Raw genomic sequence first — 20,183 nt, 5'->3', positions numbered from 1 at the left:
TTCTGGAGGAATCACGCGAGATAAGCATACTTATGCTCGCGAAAGATCTTCAAGGAGCAGCAGTTGACAGATCGAAGTCAAGATAGGCTGCCGCAAGATGGCGCCGACGGGAAGTCATGAGGGTTGTGGTCGTCGACAGGTAGACGATCCCTGTGGACCTCCTGAATATCCCAAGACTACCCATGGTACACAGGCGTCGGTGGATGTTCTCCTAACCTTAAAACAAGATACGACTGACAGGGCCCTACGAGGTCGCCAAGGAAGCTTATCGAGGATTGACACAGCAGCAGCAGCACTATGCTTCAAAGCATGATACACAAAGCAGTGTCGTTGCTCGGGACCCTGCCGTCGCTGGTCCGCTTTTTGCAAGATGGGTCGGCTGAAAAGAACGAGTGGATTCTACCACTAACTGGCGCCATCCCTCGAATTCATGAATTGTGGGGCAGCCATGCTCTAATGTCCGTTCTTGACCATGGAGTACTACACAATGTACTCATGGTATGCTATGGTATATACTATATGAACTATAGTATACTGCTTTGAAAATAAGGTATAGTGCTCATGGTACTACGGTTCAATCACCGAACCACCTCCGCAATGTAGCGAGCGAGCTGGCCAATCTCGTTGTGTCACTCATGAGCCGCGACGCCTCATGGGCTCTGACAACTTCTCCTCATCAACACCCGGAACTCTAGATGGCTCCTGGAAGGGGTCATGCCTGCGATACTCGTCCTGGCATTGATTTTGGCACTAAACAGAGCTGTGGCGTCGAGGGCTTACTACTTGGGTACTTACAAAGTCTGATGTCAGGCATTCCCAGTTTGGAAACGAGACCCTCATCTTCTTTGGTGGGGGCCTCCTCCACCACCAGAGGTCCCGCATTAGCGCACGCAGGCAGCACCAGGGTGTGGGTGTTAGACTGTTTCACTCTGCTATATCCAGCGAGATCTCCATCCTCCTATTGCTTGTCTCATGTACCTCAACTGCACGACTAGTCCTTATTCCGCCACAAACTCCGTCTCTGTGGCTACAATTACGACTAGGGCGACCTGCACTGTGATATCTTGCCCTGCACCGCGGACTCGTCCCCGGACGGATGCACACAAGGCTGCGGGGTTCTCTGGCTCTGGCCCTGCACGCTGTGTTGTGCACGGCCACGGACCTCGCAGCTGGTCCTTGACCCTCGAGGTCAGTGAGGTCCAAGTCCCTGCGGGAGGCTGGCAGACCTTCCTAGACGAGGGAAGGTCGCTCGAAAAGGAGGAGAGACTACTGAGGCGGTTGACTCCCCCTTCCCTTCCCACCCCAAATATGGTTGCAATTTACCATACGACGCTGGGTGCTTGTGCGACTCGACAGAGCACAGAGAGAAAGAAAAGAGGCTTGGGAACAAATCATAAAAGCATCAGCAGCCGTCTGATGATGGGATCCGCATGAGCTCCCGGATTCCACCCTTCTTCACTCGCCTCCCAGCCATACGCACCCTCACACATCATATCACGGTGGCGGCCTCCCCTTTCGAGAGCAGAGCAAACAACGAGGCCTTGCTCTTCATGCAACCTCCCCTGTCTTGATTGTTTGGGCAACGCTGCTGGGGATCCATGCGTGTGTTCGCACCCAAGCCCTGCGATTCTGTTACACTACACTCAATCTCCTAATCGTCGGATCCTCTCCATCGGTGTCTGCTGGCGGAGCAGGGACCCGTCGCATCAGATTCTGGATAGCTCTCGCACCCCTGTCATCCGGGTGTGACAACCCCAGCTCACCATGGCTCACATAGCAAGTTGCATACAACCTGTACCCGAGAGTGACCGTTTGAGCATCTCGAGCTATATAGTACGGCCTCTTTCACCTCTTCCCCCTTCGAGCGAGGTATGTAACTGGACCCCCCTCCTTCAACTCTGGCAGTTCTTCTCCTTTCACAATACATAATCACAAAGATTGTGTTGCTGGACCAACCTGAATCTTACCAAATACATATATATCTTGTCCCACCAGATCGAACAGCAGGCCTCGAAGCCGTGGGTCTGGAGAATGGCCCAGTCAGATAGTAGGAAGTATCAGCTTTTCCCAAGGGAAAAGCAGGTTGCGGCCTCGCCAGTGCAAAGCCTGGACCCTGAACAGGCCTTTGCCTTGGCCATGGGACAGGGCACAGACGGGTCAGAAAGCAAATTCGGCACTGGCAACCTAAGACTCAGGATCAGGGAGCACAACCTTCCCCTCCGCCGGCGCAAGGTCAGCGTCCCAGAGCTCGGGCCTATGACCACAGTTCACGAGTCCTCTATGGACTCCCGTAAGTCGTGCGAACAGACCTGAAGAGGCATGTCCGAGCCAGCTGACATCGTCCTCTAGCCACACTGCCAGGACGACCGACTCACCATGAACGCTCCATCAGTGCGCCAGGTCATGGCTGGAAGCAGCACCATATTGGCTATCAGACTACTGGCGACAACAAGAAAGAAGTCACTAGCTCCTCTACGCCTCGCCCACCGTCATCGCCCAAGGACCTTCCACCGCTCATGATTCCCGGACAGACGTCAGCTCTCTCAACTCTGAAGAGACAGATCTCGTCGAGCCGTCTTCGAAAAGGCAGCGCCAGCACCGAGTCTAGCACAAGGACAACCAAGCCAGATGACTCTCCTAGATCTTACACGCCCGTCTCGGCCTCACAGACAGCTGGAACTCCCTCCTCTGCAGGTACATGGTACTCAACGACGACCCCCACAACGCTGCCGACACCAGTGTCAGCCACCCACGACCCTCGGCGATCTCCAAAGCCTTCCAAGCCCATAACAACAAACACTTTGTCCGAAACGGCCAAAGAACAAGCGACAGATACTATCAACAGCGACGCTGTCCCCTTGTCAGCCGTCGAGCCTCGAAGCGCCAGCGCCGCAAACCACCGACGGAATATGTCCGACAGTGCCAGCGTAACCGGGAGTATCATGGACCGCGGCCGTCCCAAGAAGAAGAGCGAAAATGGGCCCAGGGGGGGTAGCTCCAAGAAGAGCAAGAGTGCGGAGCGTCTTGCCTTTGAGCGGCTGCCTAAAGGGTGGAAGGTACCTGATGCGATGCAAATGTTGGACGCATCCGAGACGACTGCCCTGAACAGACAAGCCCTGCAACAGGCTGAGAGGTTTGAGATGCTGAGGAAGAGCGATGTAGACAGTCTCTCCAGGGTAAGTCGCAGAACCCCGTCGACACTCAATAGCTAAAGTGGTCCTCCCATACTAACTCGACTGTGTTTGTGTGTGCAGGAACTGAGGAGCCTGGATGAGCGATGTGAGTACCTGCGCCGTACCTACCACTCGCTGAGGGCTGGGAGGCGTAATCTCCACTCCCGGATCTGCCAATACCTCCGGTCCCCACGCACCGTCAAGTTCAGCCAGGAGTCTCTGCTCAAGCAAGAGGAGGCTCTCGCCGAGCTGGACGCATCCATCGACGACTGGGTCAGCAAGCTTGAGCAGGCCGAGAACCGCCGCACTCGGGTCCGCCAGAAGCTGCTGGAACACGTCGCCGCCGCCGTGACCATTCCTATCCATGGAGCTCTTGCCGGTGCCGGTCGTTCTCCATTTACGCTAGACATGAAGTCCCCGACGGCTCCTGCTGATCCCTCCACACCTCCACGATCACCCACCAAGGTCGCCTTCACCCCTCGGGCCGGGGCTTCCTCGCCGTCCCCGTGCCGCGTCGTGGCGCAGGTACCCTCGACCATCGTAGAGCAACCTCTTGTCGAGGAGGAGGCTGCGTCTGCCCCGACCGTGGGTCTGGGCATCGACCAGGCGGCGGACGAGCCCGCCACCGCTGGCATCCGCCGCAGCGAGGTGGAGAGCATCCGCATCTATGCCGGAGACGAGGTCGCCGCACTCCTCGCCGACGTCGAGCAGCAGATCACGAGCATGAGCAAGGCTACCGAGGCAAATGCTGCGCTCCGCGAGAAGGACGCTGCCGCTGCCGCCGCCGCCCGACAGAATGAGCTCGCCAGTCTCACCACGCAGGAGCGCAAGCAGCTTCACCGTGCCCAGAGCCACGAGGCATTTCGAGGTGGCAAGCCTTTTACATTCAGCGGCAACAGCACTGTTGCGGGTCCCGCCAGCGCCAAGGAACTGCCTACCTCTGTCTCGCCACGTACTGTCCCCACCACCGTTACCGAAACCAAACAGGAAGACCCCTCGCACTTCATTCTTCCTTCTGCCGTCTTCGATCCCAAGACGGCCACCGTTCATTAGGCGAATTGCCTCTCTCTCTATTATTTCTCTTCCCACCTTTTTCTTATTGAGTATTCACTTGCCTTCTTTCTCTTTCCGTGGCATCTTTTTCTTTCTTTCTTCTCTTTCCCCTTCCTTTTCTTTTGCTTTTGTCTCACTCATGATGATCACGGCCGACTTGCATATGTAATCAGTGCGGGAAAATCATTCATCTTCACATGATACCCTTCTTGACCATCCTTGAACGAACGTCAACGTTCTACGAGCAACGGCCGGCAGTCATTAGATTCTTGTACTAGATACTCGATCATTTTCAACTTTCCCTCCTAACCTCCTATCTTGTTTTCTCTTTCCTCCCTCCTTACATGGCACACCTTGTTATGCTGTGACTTGATTACTGTACCACTATTATGTTCTTTCAAATTACGGGAATGTTCTTTCGGCTCTCATTTTTGTTGGACTTCTTCCATCCTCTCTTGTCTTCCCCCAAAAAAGTCACAATTGAAAAAAAAAAAAAGAAATTCATGTTTTGGATGGACCACCATTTCAAGGGGTCTCATTCAGGGGGAAAGGAAAAGAAATAAAAAAAGAGGAAAAGAGCTACTTAGCTCATCATCAACGACCACCTTATGAGCCCTTGTCGCTTTGGGAATTAAGCAGTTTGTCATGCGACCCTATCTAGATAGTGTGACCCTTCATGGGACAACTTCAATACCCCAAAAAAAATATTTACATTCATACAATGCTGTTGTCAAGAGCCCTTGGTGAGAAGTGCGTCCAACTCTCTCCATGCGTCCTTGCTCACCTGTATCCCATGCTAGTTAGTGCTCTGTGTAGATGACGCCCGACTTCCGGAGTCCTGTACCATCCCAACTCCTCGATCCACCCATGCTACCGTCTCATATAGCCCGCCGATCTGCCGCATAACCGTCCGCAGCCGTTGAGGCCAGGCGAGTATCGAAGGGTAGGCAGGGGGTTCTCCTTTTCCACATGCGGCTCTGAGGGGGAAAAAAAACCTCCATGAATAACCACAACCCACATGGCTATGTTTTAAACCAACATCAGGCGAACATGTGGCAAAACAGGGGAGTGTTTGTTATCCCGTTGGGATACCCAAAGTACTTACAATGATGACGAGGCTTTTTTTTCACTTGCTTCTTTCTCTTCCAGAATTTTGTTCCAAAAGAAAAATCCCCTACTCGACGCAGGACATTGCCCAGCCACCAAACAAAAAGCCTCAATTACGCAAGGGTGCATGTTTGGTAGCGGGCGTTTCAGGTGCGACCCCCTCCTCCTCCTCCCACCCCGTTGGGAAGTTTGCACTATACATGCACATCCCAGCTGCAAATACTGCGAACTGCATACTGCCTGCGCATGAACCATTCTTCCGACAGGTAAGGGCCCTGTGCTCCCGAGCAGAACCTCAACAAAGGACAAGTCAAGCCACCCCCGTTGCACGATGAGTTGGTTCATGTGCATAGATGTTTCCATGGGGGGCTTTTCTACTAACTTGTGACGGGAATTTCTTGTCTGACCCCGCTTCTGCGGTTGATGTTCCCTTGCGTGTGAGAGAGTGAGAAACAAATCCGCATGCATGTAGAAACGTAAGAAAGGGACCCTTGGAACGCCACCCCTCATCGACCTCTTCTTGGGATGACGTTGTCGAACCATGGGATCGAAACGAAGGCGCTCGATGAGATCGCATCCTGTGTTATTTTCCTCTCCCTTCTTCTAGTCCCCCTCCCCCTGCGCCTAGATACGTTCCAGGCGGTGGGCAGTGCAAGACGTGAGACGAGAAGCTTCCCGATGGTATTTCTCCGGCATGGGCATGTTCCGTAAGTGGATGAGAAAGAAGAAACATTTTTGAATCGAAAGGAAGCCTGCTGACGTATCCTGCCTGCTTAGCAATTGCACACGTTAGTTTGTAACATAGTATGACAAGGCGAAGGGGGAGATTCCCACCCTCTCGCGTGGTGCGTGGCTTGAAGTCTCGTACATAAATCTAGTTCGGCTCAGGGGGGCTTGTTGAGATTGAAATTCCTCCCTCCTCCGACTCTCCCTCGTGTGTAGCTGCAGCGGATCATGGGCACAACGTACCCCGTGATTGGGGGCGCATGTTGGAGTTGCTTTGGTGTCATACGGTGCCTTGCAACTTTATGATGCAACGTCGGGATAAATACATGTATACTTAAGTACTTAGGGCAGAAGGCCTCTCAGTCATGTGCTATTATGAATATCTAGCATAGCGGTTCACAGCCAGCACCTGGAAAAATGTAATACTTGTATAGCCAATTCAGCAAGATGCACCTCCCAACTGCAGATATAATGACCCAGACTATTGTCCTTATACTGGTATACATGATTTGCTTCTATCATGATTAGATAGCGTGTGAAGTCTGGCTACAATTTGCACTGTTTTGTAAGGTATCAGCTGTCTCGGTACAAGGCTCTAATCATTGGACTGGAATTGTAAAGATGTTGTTACGTTCCACAGCCCTTAAAGGGGGGAAATTAGTCATTGAGGTATCAATTTCTGTAATCAATTGATGGCCATCTATGTCTTTTGATCTCATTTTTTGTGTGCGTCGACAATCTGCTTTTTAGGAATAAGCATGAATAATACTGCGTTATGGAGAAAAAGAAAAGAAGACTTGGGACACAAGTGACCCCGAGAATAGAAGTCGAGACCCTTCAAAGCAAGGAGGAAAAGTAATTACATTGACTTATCATGTAAGCTGTTTGGAAAGCACTCATCTTAATGACCAGCTAGCCGTCCTCTGAGGTATGCCCATCACTCGATGATCCACCAGCCTCAGGCGCAAGACATCCATCAGAGCTGTCCTCCGAATCCCGAACGGAACTGCTAGTCAAACCTACCGACGGCGGTGACGATGAGCCCTGCGCAAACAAGACCCAGCAGTCAGGATCACCAAGGTCAACCTGTCCAAGGCGCGCAAGCCAAGTCGGCAGCAGATGCCCAACCTCGTCATACGGTTCCAGCCGCACAAAGCCCTGCCACATGCGCACCAAGGCCTCGGCATGCGCAGCGTCCACCCGGAACCACTCGACATGGCGGACGCCGCACCCCGAACAGCCCAGGTGCTCCCGCAGGCGGGCGTTGTGCAGCTGGTGGTGGACGACGCGCTCGATCCGCTGGTGCTGCTGGGCCATGGCGTGGGCGAACACCAGGCTCGGCGCGTACCTGCACTGCGCCGCCCACTGCTTCATCCGGCGCTCGACGTTGGCGGAGCGGCCTATCTTTACGAGACCTACCTTGCGGAGAGGGCCTGTGCCTAGCCTAATGAGGACGCTGCTGGGATGCACGAAGCCGTAGATGAAGCCTGCGCTGGCGGCGGAATACGCCTTGAGTAGCTCGGATTTGATGGCCTCGTTGATTGCGCGGGTGGATTTTGGTTGTCCGTAGGGGTGGAAAGAGCGAAAGGAAGACTGGTCGTCGGGTGGTGGAGGGATCTCGTCTGGCGGGTCTGGCGTTCTATGGGGTTTGTGGTCAGAGTCACATCCTGTGGAAGGCTGCAAGGTGGGATCATGTCTGGATGGGAGCCTGTCACTTTGTGTTGTATTATCACTACTGGGGCTCGGATCCGTCGTCATCATATTCATAGTCATTGCTGTAAGATGAAGGACGCCATTGTGCCTGGGAATGACGAGCGTTGAAACGAAAAGCTGTTGGGTTGGAACCCAAAAATTCGGATCTGAATACTCAAGTAGTACGGCCCTGAGAGCATGAAAGGAGGGCAGGTTATCACCTATGTGTATTCGGAGGATTGCGTTGTGGATCAGTGCTTGTCTCGAGCTGGATGTCTTTTCGAGCGCTGTGGGCATCTTTTTCATCTTCTGAATAATAGTTGACTGGAGTACTGGCAAATCGAGATGTAACTATTATCGAGTTGGAATTGAGAAGAGGGATGAAATTGTTCCTCAAGGCCCGAGAGCATTTGATCTTATATCTTATAAAGACTGGCGAATAGTTTGTCTGTGACGCTATGCAGAATATATTATGAGTGATCTGACAATCATACACTCACCACTTCAGATTCTTGACACAATTTTCAACTAGTCATCACGAGGCCTGCAACTTATCACTGGGTCAAGACCAGTCAGCGATGCGTTCTCACAACGCACGGCATCTGTGTCACTGTGCAGAGGAAGAGGTAGGTTGAGTAGGGCCTTCTGGGCACTGAGAGCGGTACTTGTATGGAGTTGCTCTCTTGTTACACAGTGATCTAAGGCGTCATACATGTAGCTTCGCACCCCCTACATGCCACTGTCCTTCCAGCCTCCGAAAAACATATGCTGCACCATCGTCATGTCCGTCCAATCCTGACTCGACCCAGAGTGCGGCACGCCTGTAGCAAATCCATCGATAGGTAGCACTAGGGTGTCCCCAAACAGCCGCGGCTCCCTCATGCCCGTCATGTTCTCCCAGGTCACCACCGTGCCGGTCTCTTTACGCAGGTGCTCGAAGACGACCTCGGTCCATCCGGCTGGCCCACCCAGGTCCAAAACCTCGGCGTCCGAGAACGTCTTGACCGCCGCGGTCCGCTCCAGCACACGATCCACCATGGCCCAGAGCGCAGGGTGCCCCGGTGCGCCCGCGAGAGTCCATTGGCAGAACTGCACGCGGTGTGAGGTGCCCTTGATGAGCATGCTGTGGCGCCCTGCATCGGCCTCGATGCCGACAATGAGCCTAGTGCGGTCCTTGAGTCCATCGGGCACCCAGTCGGCCAGCGGGCGGACCATGAGCGTGTCCGAGTCGGAATACACGCCGCCCTCGACGGCGAGGAGCAGGAAGCGGAGGAAGTCGGCGCGGATGACGGTGCGCGGGATAGCGTCGAAGAGCTGGCGGATGTTGGCGTAGCCCGGATAGGTGGCGGCCACGTGGTCGACGAGAGCAACGGCGCCCTGCTTGTCGAGGATCGAGTAGGTGTGGGAGGGGCTCTTGGCGGCAAAGCTGGCTACAACTTTCGAGTGGACAACGCCGGGCCTGTAGGCGAGGTAGATCTGCCAGATCTTGGAGGGGATGTGCGGGAGGGCCTGGGGCAGGGTGAAGCCTGTGGAAGCGGTGCCAACCTGGTGGTGGTCCTTGGAATCCGATGCTAGTTGCGAGTTTGACCAGCTCGGGACGCCCAATAGTGTGAGATATACGATCAGAACGACGACGAGGCCGTAGGTGACAAGGCTGAGACGCAAGGCGCTTGGACTGCGCGGCGCCAGGCGAGAAAACCATGACGGGGCTTTTCGACGCTGTTTGAGTAAGCCTGCACAATATCTGTGAGCATCTCTTGATCTGGGAGGAAGAGCTGAGGATCAGAGTTAAACTCAGTGATTTACCGCCACCATTCACTTACCATCGTGACTTGTAGGCGTGTTAGGGATACTAACATCGACGTAGTCTTTGTCGCCAAATAGAATAGTAGAAGAAGAGCCAGCCATTCTGATCAGATCGCGAAAAAAAAACCGTGAAAAATCAAAAGGCTTTGCGCAATTCTCATGAGTTTTGGTCAACTGTCGCCACAAAAAGCAGAGCGACGTCCTTTACTCGAATTCTTGGAGACTACTTAGAAATCAAGGTCGGTGCACATCTCACAGGATCGCACTCGGTATATAAGAGTCGTTCAGCATTGTGTGCTGTGTCTCAGGTCGACCTGAAGGTGCCAACGGCGGTCGTGTTGGTGTGTACGGCTTCATGGTCGCTCGAGAGGGCCATGAACATTGGCCAGACGCATCTTGAAAGGACAGTGCTTGTTCTATTGTGCGGGGACTAAGGCCTGGTCCAGTAAAGATATAATTATACATGATGATGTGCTTGTGAGGCGAGAGAGGGCCTCACGAATGGTTCAGGCGGTCGCGGCCCGGGTAGAGATCCTTCGGGTGAGATGAGCCGTGTCAAGGCGGCCATATGGACGGGGGGATATAAATAACACTCATTGACGACAAGTCAGATATTGATTGAGCTGCAGGATCTTGTTGGTCTTCCATGTCCGATGAGACAAGATCAACACCTGGAAGCCGGAGGAGGAAATCCAACCACCTGGTTGGGTTTCACTGCTGCGATTTTGGCCCGAACCGAGACCTCAAACCTCTCTTCACTGAAAAAGTACCTTGACATGCAATGTTGTTCCTAGCCTCTGAATTATCTTACAAGTTTTCTGAGAGGGCATTTTTGGCCTGAAAACTTAACAGGCATAAGACGTGAGGTAGTAAGGAAGGAAATCCGGCCAACATGCTGCCAAGATCCCCTCACGGAGGTTGAGAAGCATGGGAAGGGAAACTAAGTACTTAGTATGGTAGTGTCTGTCAACCTTCAGGGGAAACTAATACTATGTACCTTCCACCCCACAGGCGGCTACGTCAGTCGTCCCCTGTTGGTTGCCCCACCACCAACACAGCAGAGGCAGGTGGGGTGGAGGGCCTAGGCAGGCGTGTTAGGGGCCCTTCGAGCCCCTCCACGATTGCGGTGCAGCTGTCCAGACAGGCATACACTTGGTGTACATGGCAGTTCAACCAGTACATTCTCAGTTCATGCTTCTACATTCACGGGCAAGCAAGCCAGCCTCGTTGTCGTCCACATTCTACATCACCAGACACTACCTGTCTGCCTGAACCTCCCTCTCGATCCAGTCGAAAAGCAGAACATGTCCATCACCGTCGACAAGATCCTCGCTGCGGCCCCCGTCACGTCGAGGGGCCAGCCCACGCAGCTCTCCGTCGACGCCAAAGGAGAGCGTATAGCCTACGCCGTAAGCTATATCACCACATGAGAAGAAAGAGAGAGAGAGAGAGAGACAGAACAGGAAACATACACACACACAGAGAGAGAGAGAGACTGACGCTGGTTCAATTGTCTTTGATCGTTCAGTCCGGCAAGTCCATCTTCCTCCGATCCATCGACGACCCCTCCTCCTGCAAGCAGTACACAGGCCACACCGCTGCCACCTCCATTGCCCGCTTCTCTCCCTCAGGCTTCTACGTCGCATCGGGCGACGTTTCAGGCACCGTCCGCGTCTGGGATGCTGTCGAGGCCGTCAATACCAAGGGCGAGTACCATATCATCTCGGGCCGCATCAACGACATCGCCTGGGATGGCGACAGCCAGCGCATCATTGCCGTTGGCGACGGCCGTGAGCGCTTCGGCCATTGCATTACCGCCGACAGTGGCAACAGCGTCGGCGAGGTCACGGGCCACAGCAAGCCTGTCAATGCCGTCTCCCTACGCCAACAGAGGCCCTTCCGCGCCGCCACCGTCAGCGACGATGGGAGTATGTGCTTCCTGCACGGCGCCCCCTTCAAGTTCGCCGGCAAGGCCAACCTGCACAAAGGCTTCGTCTTCGGTACCGCCTTCAGCCCCGACGGGTCGACCCTTGCCACCGTCGGCGCCGACAGGAGGATCCAGCTCTACGACGGCAAGACGGGCGAGCCTACAAAGAACATCGGAGAGGGTGTGCACACAGGCAGCATCTTCGCCGTGAGCTGGGCCAAGGACTCCAAGAGGCTCGTCACGGCCAGCGCAGACCAGACCGTGAGGGTGTGGGATGTCGACTCCGGCGAGAACACTCACACGTGGAAGCTGGGCCAGGAGGGGGCAGTTAATGTCGGCGACCAGCAGGTCGGCGTGGCCTGGGCGCGTGATGGGCTGATCATCAGCCTGAACCTGGATGGCGACCTGAACTACCTGGAAGTGGGCAGTGCAGCGCCGACAAGGACTGTGCAGGGCCACAACAAGAGCATCACGGCAATAGGGGCAGGTTCGGACGGCCAAGGCAAGGACGTATACACGGGCAGCTTCGACGGCCGGATCTGCCACTGGGACGTCGAGAAGGGCCTCGCAACTGTGGTAGACGGGCAGACACACACCAATCAGGTCACGCAATTCATCTCCATCTCTGGACAGGCCTACAGCGTCGGCTGGGACGACACACTACGGATCGTCGACGAGTCTGCAAAGACGTTCGCAGGCGCCTCGACCAAACTACAGGCACAGCCAAAGGGCGTAGGCGCATCAGAAGGCCGTGTCGTCGTCGCGACCGCTGCGGGCATCGCCGTCTATTCCAAGGACCAGCTCGTTGGCGAGCTCAGCACAAGCTACACACCGACGTCCCTCGCGTCATCCGGTCCCACGGTCGCTGTTGGTGACGGCAACGATGTGCGCATCTACACCCTTGACCCCTCCCACAAGCTGTCCGAGGTCACCATCCTCAAGAAGTCCACGGCATCCATCTCGACCCTCGCCTTCTCCAAGGACGGCGCGTACCTCGCCGCCGGCAACTCGCAGGGCAAGATCTTTGCCTTCAAGTCAAGCGACTGGAGCGTCGCCGCGGATCGGTGGTCCGCCCACACCGCGCGGGTGATGAGCATCGCGTGGAACGACGCCGGCACCCACGCCGCCAGCGGCGCCCTCGACACGCACGTCTACGTCTGGAGCCTGGAGAAGCCCGCCAGCCGCGTCAAGGCGCTGAATGCGCACAAGGACGGTGTTAACGGGGTCGCGTGGGTTACCGGGTCGACCAAGGTCGCGAGCACGGGCGGGGACGCCTCGGTCAAGATCTGGAGCGTGTCGGGGCTGCAGTGAATGTATAACGGCAGTGTGCTACTGGCTGCTGGACAGAGAGAATCCTTGACCTGGACGCGCATCCGGAATCCCCCCCTAAAATCAAAGGACGTCGAGAAGGTTCTGTATGCCCGTCTTGTCCGCCCCCCCCCCCCCCCCGCACACACACACACACACACTGTGAGAAGCAATCTACTTGTCGGTATACACATCAGCGATCAGTATGCTTTACCAGCTGCATAAAGATTATCTAGCTACATGATTGTCACACCAGCGCCGTGCTTAAAAATCCTCAAAAGCCCCCGTGACCTTGGGAAAGTTTTACTAGTTAATACAACCCAGCCGAGCCTCGCGAGCCCCACGGCTCAAGGCTCAAGACTCCAGGCAATGCCGGTGACAGCTTCTTCTCACATGTAGTCAGTCCCACCAGATTAGACGCCGAGTCCTGAGCGAGTTCTCCGTAATACTGTACATGTGTGACCTTTCCTAATACCTGCATGCGTTCAAAATACATCGAAAAGCCCGCGAAAACCACAGGCAAGAACGCTCGTAGATATGCAGACCGTCTAGGACCCAGTGTATGTAGAGTATGACGAGGATATGAATTATCGAATGCAAGTTGTGTAGCGATTGGATAGGCCCAAAACCCATGGATAAAGGGGTAAAAAGAAGAAGAGAAAAACCGCGTCTGCCGCGGAAGTTGGCTGAAAGGAAGGTCGTGACAAAATGTCGTAAAACTCGTCGTCGTAAAATTGGGTTGATGTCGCATATGTTTGTGTGTACGCGCGTTCTGTATTCCGCAATTTGCGAATCTCTTCCCCCAAAGTCCGCGCCGTCGAGAGCCACTTCGGCCTTTGGAGAAGAGGGTATCTAGCCAGAACGCCCGAAAAGGAAAAAAAAAAAAAAATTCAATCAAGAGACCCAATCGTCGCTGTCCAGATTGTGCCTCAATTTGGGGGAAGCCCTATCCAGATAGGTCGATCATAATGCTACCACCAAGAGGTGGATAATTCAAAGGGGGAAAAGATATTTCACACCGGAAATGAATTCCTTCAGGCATCCGCCATCTCCGTGTCAAGCTCACCATCTTCCTGAGGGCCCCAGTTGCCCTCGAACACCGTAGCACCCGCACGCCGGTGAGTGATGACCCAGCGCAGAGAGTCGACTCCGAGCAACTGCTGAATGGTTGGACGATCAGCAGGGTTTGGCGCAAGCATCCATGTCACGACCTGGTCCAGCGAGCCTCCATGACTGGCTTGAATCATAAAGGCAGGTGGGTGCTGGAGCTCGCTGCGCTTTGGGGCACCAAACAGATTGCTGGCGTCGTGCGTCGGCGAGTGCATGAACTTGCATGAAAACTCTGGCTGGTCATCGTCTGGAGCAGAGCCAACCTCCTCCTCATCATCATCGAGAGGAGAAATTTCCGCGGTCAATTCCGTGTCCCCCACAATAGGCATTCCCGTCACGTCTCGTACGAGGGCATCGGATTCGCTGCCCGTCAGGGGTCCTGTTGGGACAGCTGAGAAGTTCCCCTCGCGCAGCGCAAGCCAGTGAGGCCCATTGTCTGGAAGCCAGACATTGCTGGCGATCTCAAACATGATCAGACCAAGCGAGAACACATCCGCAGGTTTATCATATTTGCTCTGAAGGATCTCTGGAGCGATATATCGACGGTCACCCTCTCCTTCGATGCCTCGTGCAGCAGGCCACGGCGTGGCCATACCGAAGTCTCCGATCTTTAGCTGGCCCTCGTAATTGACGAGAACATTCGCAGGCTTGAGGTCAAGATGAATGAACCCGGCTTCGTGAATGCTTTGCAGACCCTGCAATCGCTGTTAGTACCTGGTACAGTATAATCGCGAGAGTTTCAAAGTGACTTACCATGCCTGTCTCGACCAAGATCTTCCAGATTCTGAAGTCATCCAGACGGCCTGCTGCGCCGACTGTACCCAGGAAACTCGAGAGACTGCCTTCTTCACAGTATTCGGTCTGAATGTAGAGGTGATATTGCTTCTCCCAGCTGTCGACATACTGCAGCACGTGGGGACGACCCCGAAGCGTCTTCAGTATTTTGACTTCCCGCATCTTGGCCTCGCGGTCCCTGGCGCCAAAGAAGGGGAGCCGGGTCTTCTTCACAGCAAACACCTGTGCCTGTGATGGAGTCGGAGGCGTTCCAGGTGTACCGTTCTGTGAGATCGCGGTCGACGCTGGTATCTTTGCGACCCTGTAGACTTGAGAAAATTCGCCCTTTCCAACAACTTCGACCTGATCGAAGCGCGACTTGAGATCCATATCCATGTCGGCAAGACCTTGGCCGTTCACAGGAGTGATGCTCATGCGTCGGTCGGCGAATCCCCCGAAGGGAGCTCCTTGTCGCGCCGTTGGTGTCTCAGGCAGAAAAGACCCGAATGTTGCGCCATTCGAAGCCTCGTTGTTAGGAATCGACAACGAGCTGAGGTCGGGAGGCATCAGAGCATTGTTGTCGCGCGGAGTTTTGGGCGACTTGGCGGCAAATTTGTCAAATGGCCCCAGAGGGCTTGCTGTGATCACGACGGCTGTCTTAGTAAACTTCACTCTCTTCTGACTGGACACGAGAGGGCCTATCAGACCAAGTCTGAGCGGCTCGGGTGTCGCACGGGCAACCTGCGGCGTGCGAGGCTTGGTATGGAAGGAGAGCAGCTCTGGCGTGCGCGGGGACAGTTCACCTCGAGGAACGGCTTCAGTCTGAGCGGTCTCAAGGTGTGTCTGCTTGGCAACACCGGCGCTGAACGGATGTTGACTGAAAGATGACTTACAGAGTGGGTCAGGAATATGCCGAATGTCGCGAAAGCTCACTGCAGAGACGGTGGCAGGCATAGATGCAGCAGCCGTCTTCACAAATGGCGAATCGGGGACTGTTTTGGAATTACCAATGCTCCTGAAGAAGACCGATTTGGTCGGCGTGGGCGGAAACTCGACACTGTCGGCCAGGTTCTGGGAGTCGAGATCGCAGTCAGGATTGAAGATGCTGCCTCTGCGAGCTTGCGAAGGCTGGAAAGACTTGAACAAGCTGGAGACTTTCTCGGGTTCGCCAAGCACGAAGCTGTCCTTGCGGCCTGGGGAGAAAGGGCTCGGAGGCGATCCGAAGGGGTGGTGTCGTCCCTTGCCGCCGCCAGAGGAGGGAGGATACGTATTGGATGGGTAAATTGGTTTTTTGCAGGGCGTGTCAGGCATAATCGCCTTCGATTCACCAAAGGTGGACTGTCCCAGCTCTGGGTTGCGGTTCACCTTGGAAATGAGTCCAGTGGACTTGAAGGCATCCTGCAACGGCCTCGCATTCTTGTAAGCCGGAGTCGCAGCATTCTTGGTGCCATTCTCAAAAAGAGGTCTTGCGCCCAGTGGCAAGGATTTGGCGAACGGGTGAGCAGCCCTGGGCCGTTCGAATAGCACGGGAATATGTGTAGGGGAGTCATCGGGAAGACTAGAGTTCGAGGAAGACGTCGTCACTGATCGCGACAGCGGGTGAGGCTGGTTTGTAGCATTCGGCCGATCCAGCAAATGCAGCGAAGGGTTCGGTAGCGGCGGTTGCGAAGAAAATGGGCTGTCTCGAGGCAGCGCAGGCTGCACAAACTGGTCCAGCGACACGCGAGGCCTACTCTTCGTGAAGGGCGTCGCAGCTTCCGTACCCATCTGAGCCAGGTGCCTCTCCCCCTGGCGGCGTCCCCATGATGACTTGTCGCCCGGGCGCTGCTGCAGAGTGGACCTTCGCAACGAGTCGTGCCGCCGCGGCATGGCTGCTGGCGTCGGAGAGACTGGGGGTTCGGGGGGGAAGGAGATTTCAGTATCGAGCTCGTCGTCATCGTTTTTGTTTCTGTCTTCGTGAATCGCGAAGTTTCGAGGCGCGGGAGAAGTCAAATCGAAAATGTTGGGCTCGCTGGTCGATGTGCTCGTAACCCCATGCATACTGCGTCGCTTCGGCACGGGGCTGCCAACCTTGCCCTCAATGGGACTCATGAAGGCGTCACTGCGCTTCAGAGGGCTGACTGATGTTGTAGGAAGCGGATCGGCTGCAGATTCGAACAAGCGTGGGAAGATATTCTTCGAGGCACCACCAGACACATCCAGATGCATGGAATGGCGTGACTGATGCCTGTCGTAGCTTTTGCGCGAAGTCGGGCTAAGTGTCGGCGGAGCATCCACAAGGATATCGTTCTCTTGTCCCGACAATGTATCCGACGATGGTGGCGAAAGTGATCCAAGCATGTTTCCAGAATCTGTGGTGTTGTTCAAGATGCGCTTGATGGGACTTTTTGGCGAAACACGAGTGGCGCGACCGAGGGGTTTCGCAGATGCTGCTTTGGGCTTGCCTGAGCGCAAGGACAGTTTAACGCCAGGTCGGAAAGGTGTGGAAAGATTTGCCTGTGAATGCTGGTGGGACAGTTGCGGTGCAGAGGCAGGTGGCATGGGTCGTTGTATGATTCGACAGGGAGATGGTGAGCCTGGTGTAGAAATAGTCCCTTCCGAACTTTGAGAGTAGGATCTCGCAATGTTGAGCTTGGATGGAGATCTGGATAAGGAACGCCTGAGGGATCTGACAGCAGCTGTCACGTCCACATGATGAACAGTGTTGGGTGATGGGAGGGTCAAGGTGCCCCCGCTGTTGTTTCCATAAGACATGACCAGACGGATGGCCTTGTTGGTTTGGCTGGTTGGGTCTTGTGTGCAGGCAGGTCCGTATGAAAAGGCTCGCTATTGATGGAGTTGTAATGATTAGCACGGCTTCAGAAGTCAGTCAGCTCTGTCTCCAGTCTCAAGCGGTCACAAAAGAAGGGGAAATAATGGGCATACAACTTGGCTCCTTCAGTGCACACCGAAGTAAAGGCTCGTGCGAAGCTGTAGTGATTTATCGCAGAGTTCAGAAGTATCGCCCAACTCCAGAGAACTAGATGAAGCCCTTGCACAGATTGGGCCCAAGGCAGCAACAGTAAGAGTCAGGAGCAGGTGGAGAGGTTTGCAGACTCGTTCAGCAGGTTGTAGGTAATGAGGTGGAGCAGGTAGGGAGAGAAGAACAGTCTCTCTCCTTCAGACCATCTCGGTGATAGCAAGAACAATATCTATTGTCTTTTGGTCGGGTCCTCCACTGTATTCGTAGGGTGATTGGAGATCTAGGGGTCGAGGAGGCGGTTGCGTCACGGCTCGATGCAGGGTTTCGAAATACGTAGAATGCTTAAGGATGTCGAGGATAAAGTCGGTGTCGGGTCTGCCTGGGTAGTTTGCGATCCGGTATCCCCCTGGTAGGAATCGTCCAGAATGGTGGTTGAAGGCGCAAGGTTGCGACGGTACGCTCAAGACCGCAAGTGAAGAGGCGCGTGGCAGAGACGAAGTGCGGGTGAATCGAGATCGCAGATGCAGACGACCAAAGAACACTCGGGATTAGGAAGTGGAAATCGGGAAAGGACTGGTCGAGGATTCTACTCTGATCTGTGATTACCACACTATAGGAAAAGGGTGGCGGCTTCTTTGCAGGGAAGGGGTCGAGAAGTGATATTATGGTGTGTAGAGTGACGGAGTGGTAAATCCGAAGCGTGTTGGCGGTTGCCCTGTCTGCCTTTGACGCGTGAATGCTGAAGTGTAGTCGCCTCGTTGTTTACCCCTTTCCTAAAGAGGAATGGTAGGTCGCGTGTCACCGCCCAAAAGTCGCGTTTTAGTGGGGCCCTCTCATTCCAGGAGGTTGGGAAGCCCCCTGCCGCCTCTCCTGCCCAAGCCCCAGGCTTTCTCTTTCTATTCTTCGTTGTCCGTACCCAATACACAGTATCATGTCCACAGTGAGGATTTCTCACTTTGCCACACACCACACAACCTCAACGTCTCTGTGTGTATTGGCTTCGTTGCTGCTAATCATCATGTCATGTTTGTTCTATAAACAGTCTCGCGGCCATCATGCAGTGATTTTTAAGAGTAGGTCTCGGCTGCATGTCAGAGCTTGAGACCGTCCACCCGGCCACCATCCATCATCCACCCAAATCCTTCCGTGCCCTCCAGTCTCACTCCGTTTAGCACTGACAACAGCCAATGGACAACAGTGGGAAAGATAAGGTCCCCACGGCTCTGGGACCGCCCCGTTCTCAGGCACCGTTCCCTTCTGGCCCAATCGCATAAATACCTGAACAACTTCACGATGCAACAGGGGATAGTGGGTTGGCACATTGGACAGGTGGGTGCGCTGCAAAGTTGCACGGAGACACCGACATCTCTTCTGTACGGTGCTGGCGTGTCTGGCGGTCGGCGACCCGGCCCCTTGTGCGACATGGAGGAGTGTTGCGTGCGCGCCGGGGGATGAATGCCTCCTTACTCCTGCGGTCGTGCAGACTCGTCCAAGATCACAGGCCCGTTACTCGTACCGGCTTCTTGCATGCATGAAATGCCCAAGAACAAGGGGCTCGTCTCCAAGGCTTCCCCATCTAAGTTCACAGGGCTCCTCTGCGATCTGTAGTCGTTGAATCATCGAGGCTTGGACGGGCTCATCGGACATAGTCAAGTCCCAGCTTCGTCCGCAGGCGGCGCGGGGAGACCCTGAGTGATGAAACTACGTGCCAAATGTGACGTCTGCAGGACCCTTGCGTCTATAGAGACTACATCATCGCGTCCCTGATCGACACTCGTAAGCGGCGCTAGCATCTTACATATACGTACACACACATTATACTACCACGACTACATACATATGCAGTACTACGAGCTATGCAGAAGGCGAACTTCAACGACAGATCAGTAGTGGCACGTCGACGCGCTTTAACAAAACTCATTCATCGTATGGCATTCGGACCACGCCAGCAAGCGGTCTCAGTCAGCAGCCTCGGAGTCAGACAACCACACCTTTTTGCCTGATCAGCGATCGCGACTGCTGATCAAAACAAACAACACATCATGCCCTCTTGGACCTTTTTAATAGTCTGCCCTGCAATTTCTCACATTTCATGCATCAGCCAGATGAAGTATCGTGCGCTATGTCGCTTCGGTCCCGGCGTCTCACCCTCCACACCCTCTTGTTCGCGGGATCATGTCCTATGCAGAAAACATTACTGTTAGTCTTATTATTGTTGACTTTGATCCTCCTCTCTGAATCAAATTGATCGCCAGTATGTTTATCCTATGGATAAAAGAAAGGCCTAAACAAAAGCTGCGGCCCGCTTCAGGTTCCTGTCAGACAAAAATGGCTCCCAATACAACTCTGACTATCATGACTTTATTATAGTATTGAGATGAAGAAAATATCTTGTGCAGTCCCCTAGGCAACAGTTCAATATCCCTTCCCAAACAAGCTAGTAAATAGCACAACATCACGCTGCATTCCACACTTATGTCATCGCAGCAGCACCCAAGTAGGCAGCATTCGCACTGAGACGATGCGCCAAAGCACTACATCACAA

The 20,183-nt window shown here is 54.4% G+C and overlaps 4 protein-coding genes across 4 annotated transcripts; 2 read left to right on the top strand and 2 right to left on the bottom strand.

The window, feature by feature from the left end:
• Positions 1-1,764: 1,764 nt before the first annotated feature.
• M406DRAFT_334427 (uncharacterized protein) lies at positions 1,765-4,226 on the top strand (the record flags this gene model as incomplete). The annotated part of the gene is made up of 4 exons (XM_040920938.1): positions 1,765-1,833; positions 1,996-2,290; positions 2,695-3,176; positions 3,255-4,226. The coding sequence occupies 4 exons, from the start codon at positions 1,765-1,767 to the stop codon at positions 4,224-4,226; spliced, it is 1,818 nt and encodes a 605-aa protein (XP_040771787.1).
• Positions 4,227-6,971: 2,745 nt separating this feature from the next.
• On the bottom strand, positions 6,972-7,832 carry M406DRAFT_334426 (DUF1766-domain-containing protein; the record flags this gene model as incomplete). The annotated part of the gene is made up of 2 exons (XM_040920937.1): positions 6,972-7,726; positions 7,796-7,832. 2 exons carry the CDS (start codon positions 7,830-7,832, stop codon positions 6,972-6,974), a joined length of 792 nt encoding a protein of 263 aa, XP_040771786.1.
• A 648-nt stretch (positions 7,833-8,480) lies between these two features.
• Positions 8,481-9,182, bottom strand: M406DRAFT_47756 (family 32 glycosyltransferase; the record flags this gene model as incomplete). The annotated part of the gene is made up of 1 exon (XM_040924346.1): positions 8,481-9,182. A coding segment is annotated over one exon (702 nt), but the record flags the coding sequence as incomplete, so codon positions are not given.
• Positions 9,183-10,861: 1,679 nt separating this feature from the next.
• M406DRAFT_268742 (WD40 repeat-like protein) lies at positions 10,862-12,795 on the top strand (the record flags this gene model as incomplete). Its single annotated transcript, XM_040917964.1, has 3 exons — positions 10,862-10,966; positions 11,086-11,267; positions 11,319-12,795. 3 exons carry the CDS (start codon positions 10,862-10,864, stop codon positions 12,793-12,795), a joined length of 1,764 nt encoding a protein of 587 aa, XP_040771784.1.
• Between the last annotated feature and the right edge of the window lie 7,388 nt (positions 12,796-20,183).

This window comes from Cryphonectria parasitica (assembly GCF_011745365.1).
Source record: "Cryphonectria parasitica EP155 unplaced genomic scaffold M406scaffold_9, whole genome shotgun sequence".
In the NCBI taxonomy this organism is placed as follows: domain Eukaryota; kingdom Fungi; phylum Ascomycota; class Sordariomycetes; order Diaporthales; family Cryphonectriaceae; genus Cryphonectria; species Cryphonectria parasitica.
The sequence above is the reverse complement of the archived record's forward strand: the minus strand, read 5'-3'. Positions and strand labels throughout refer to the sequence as shown.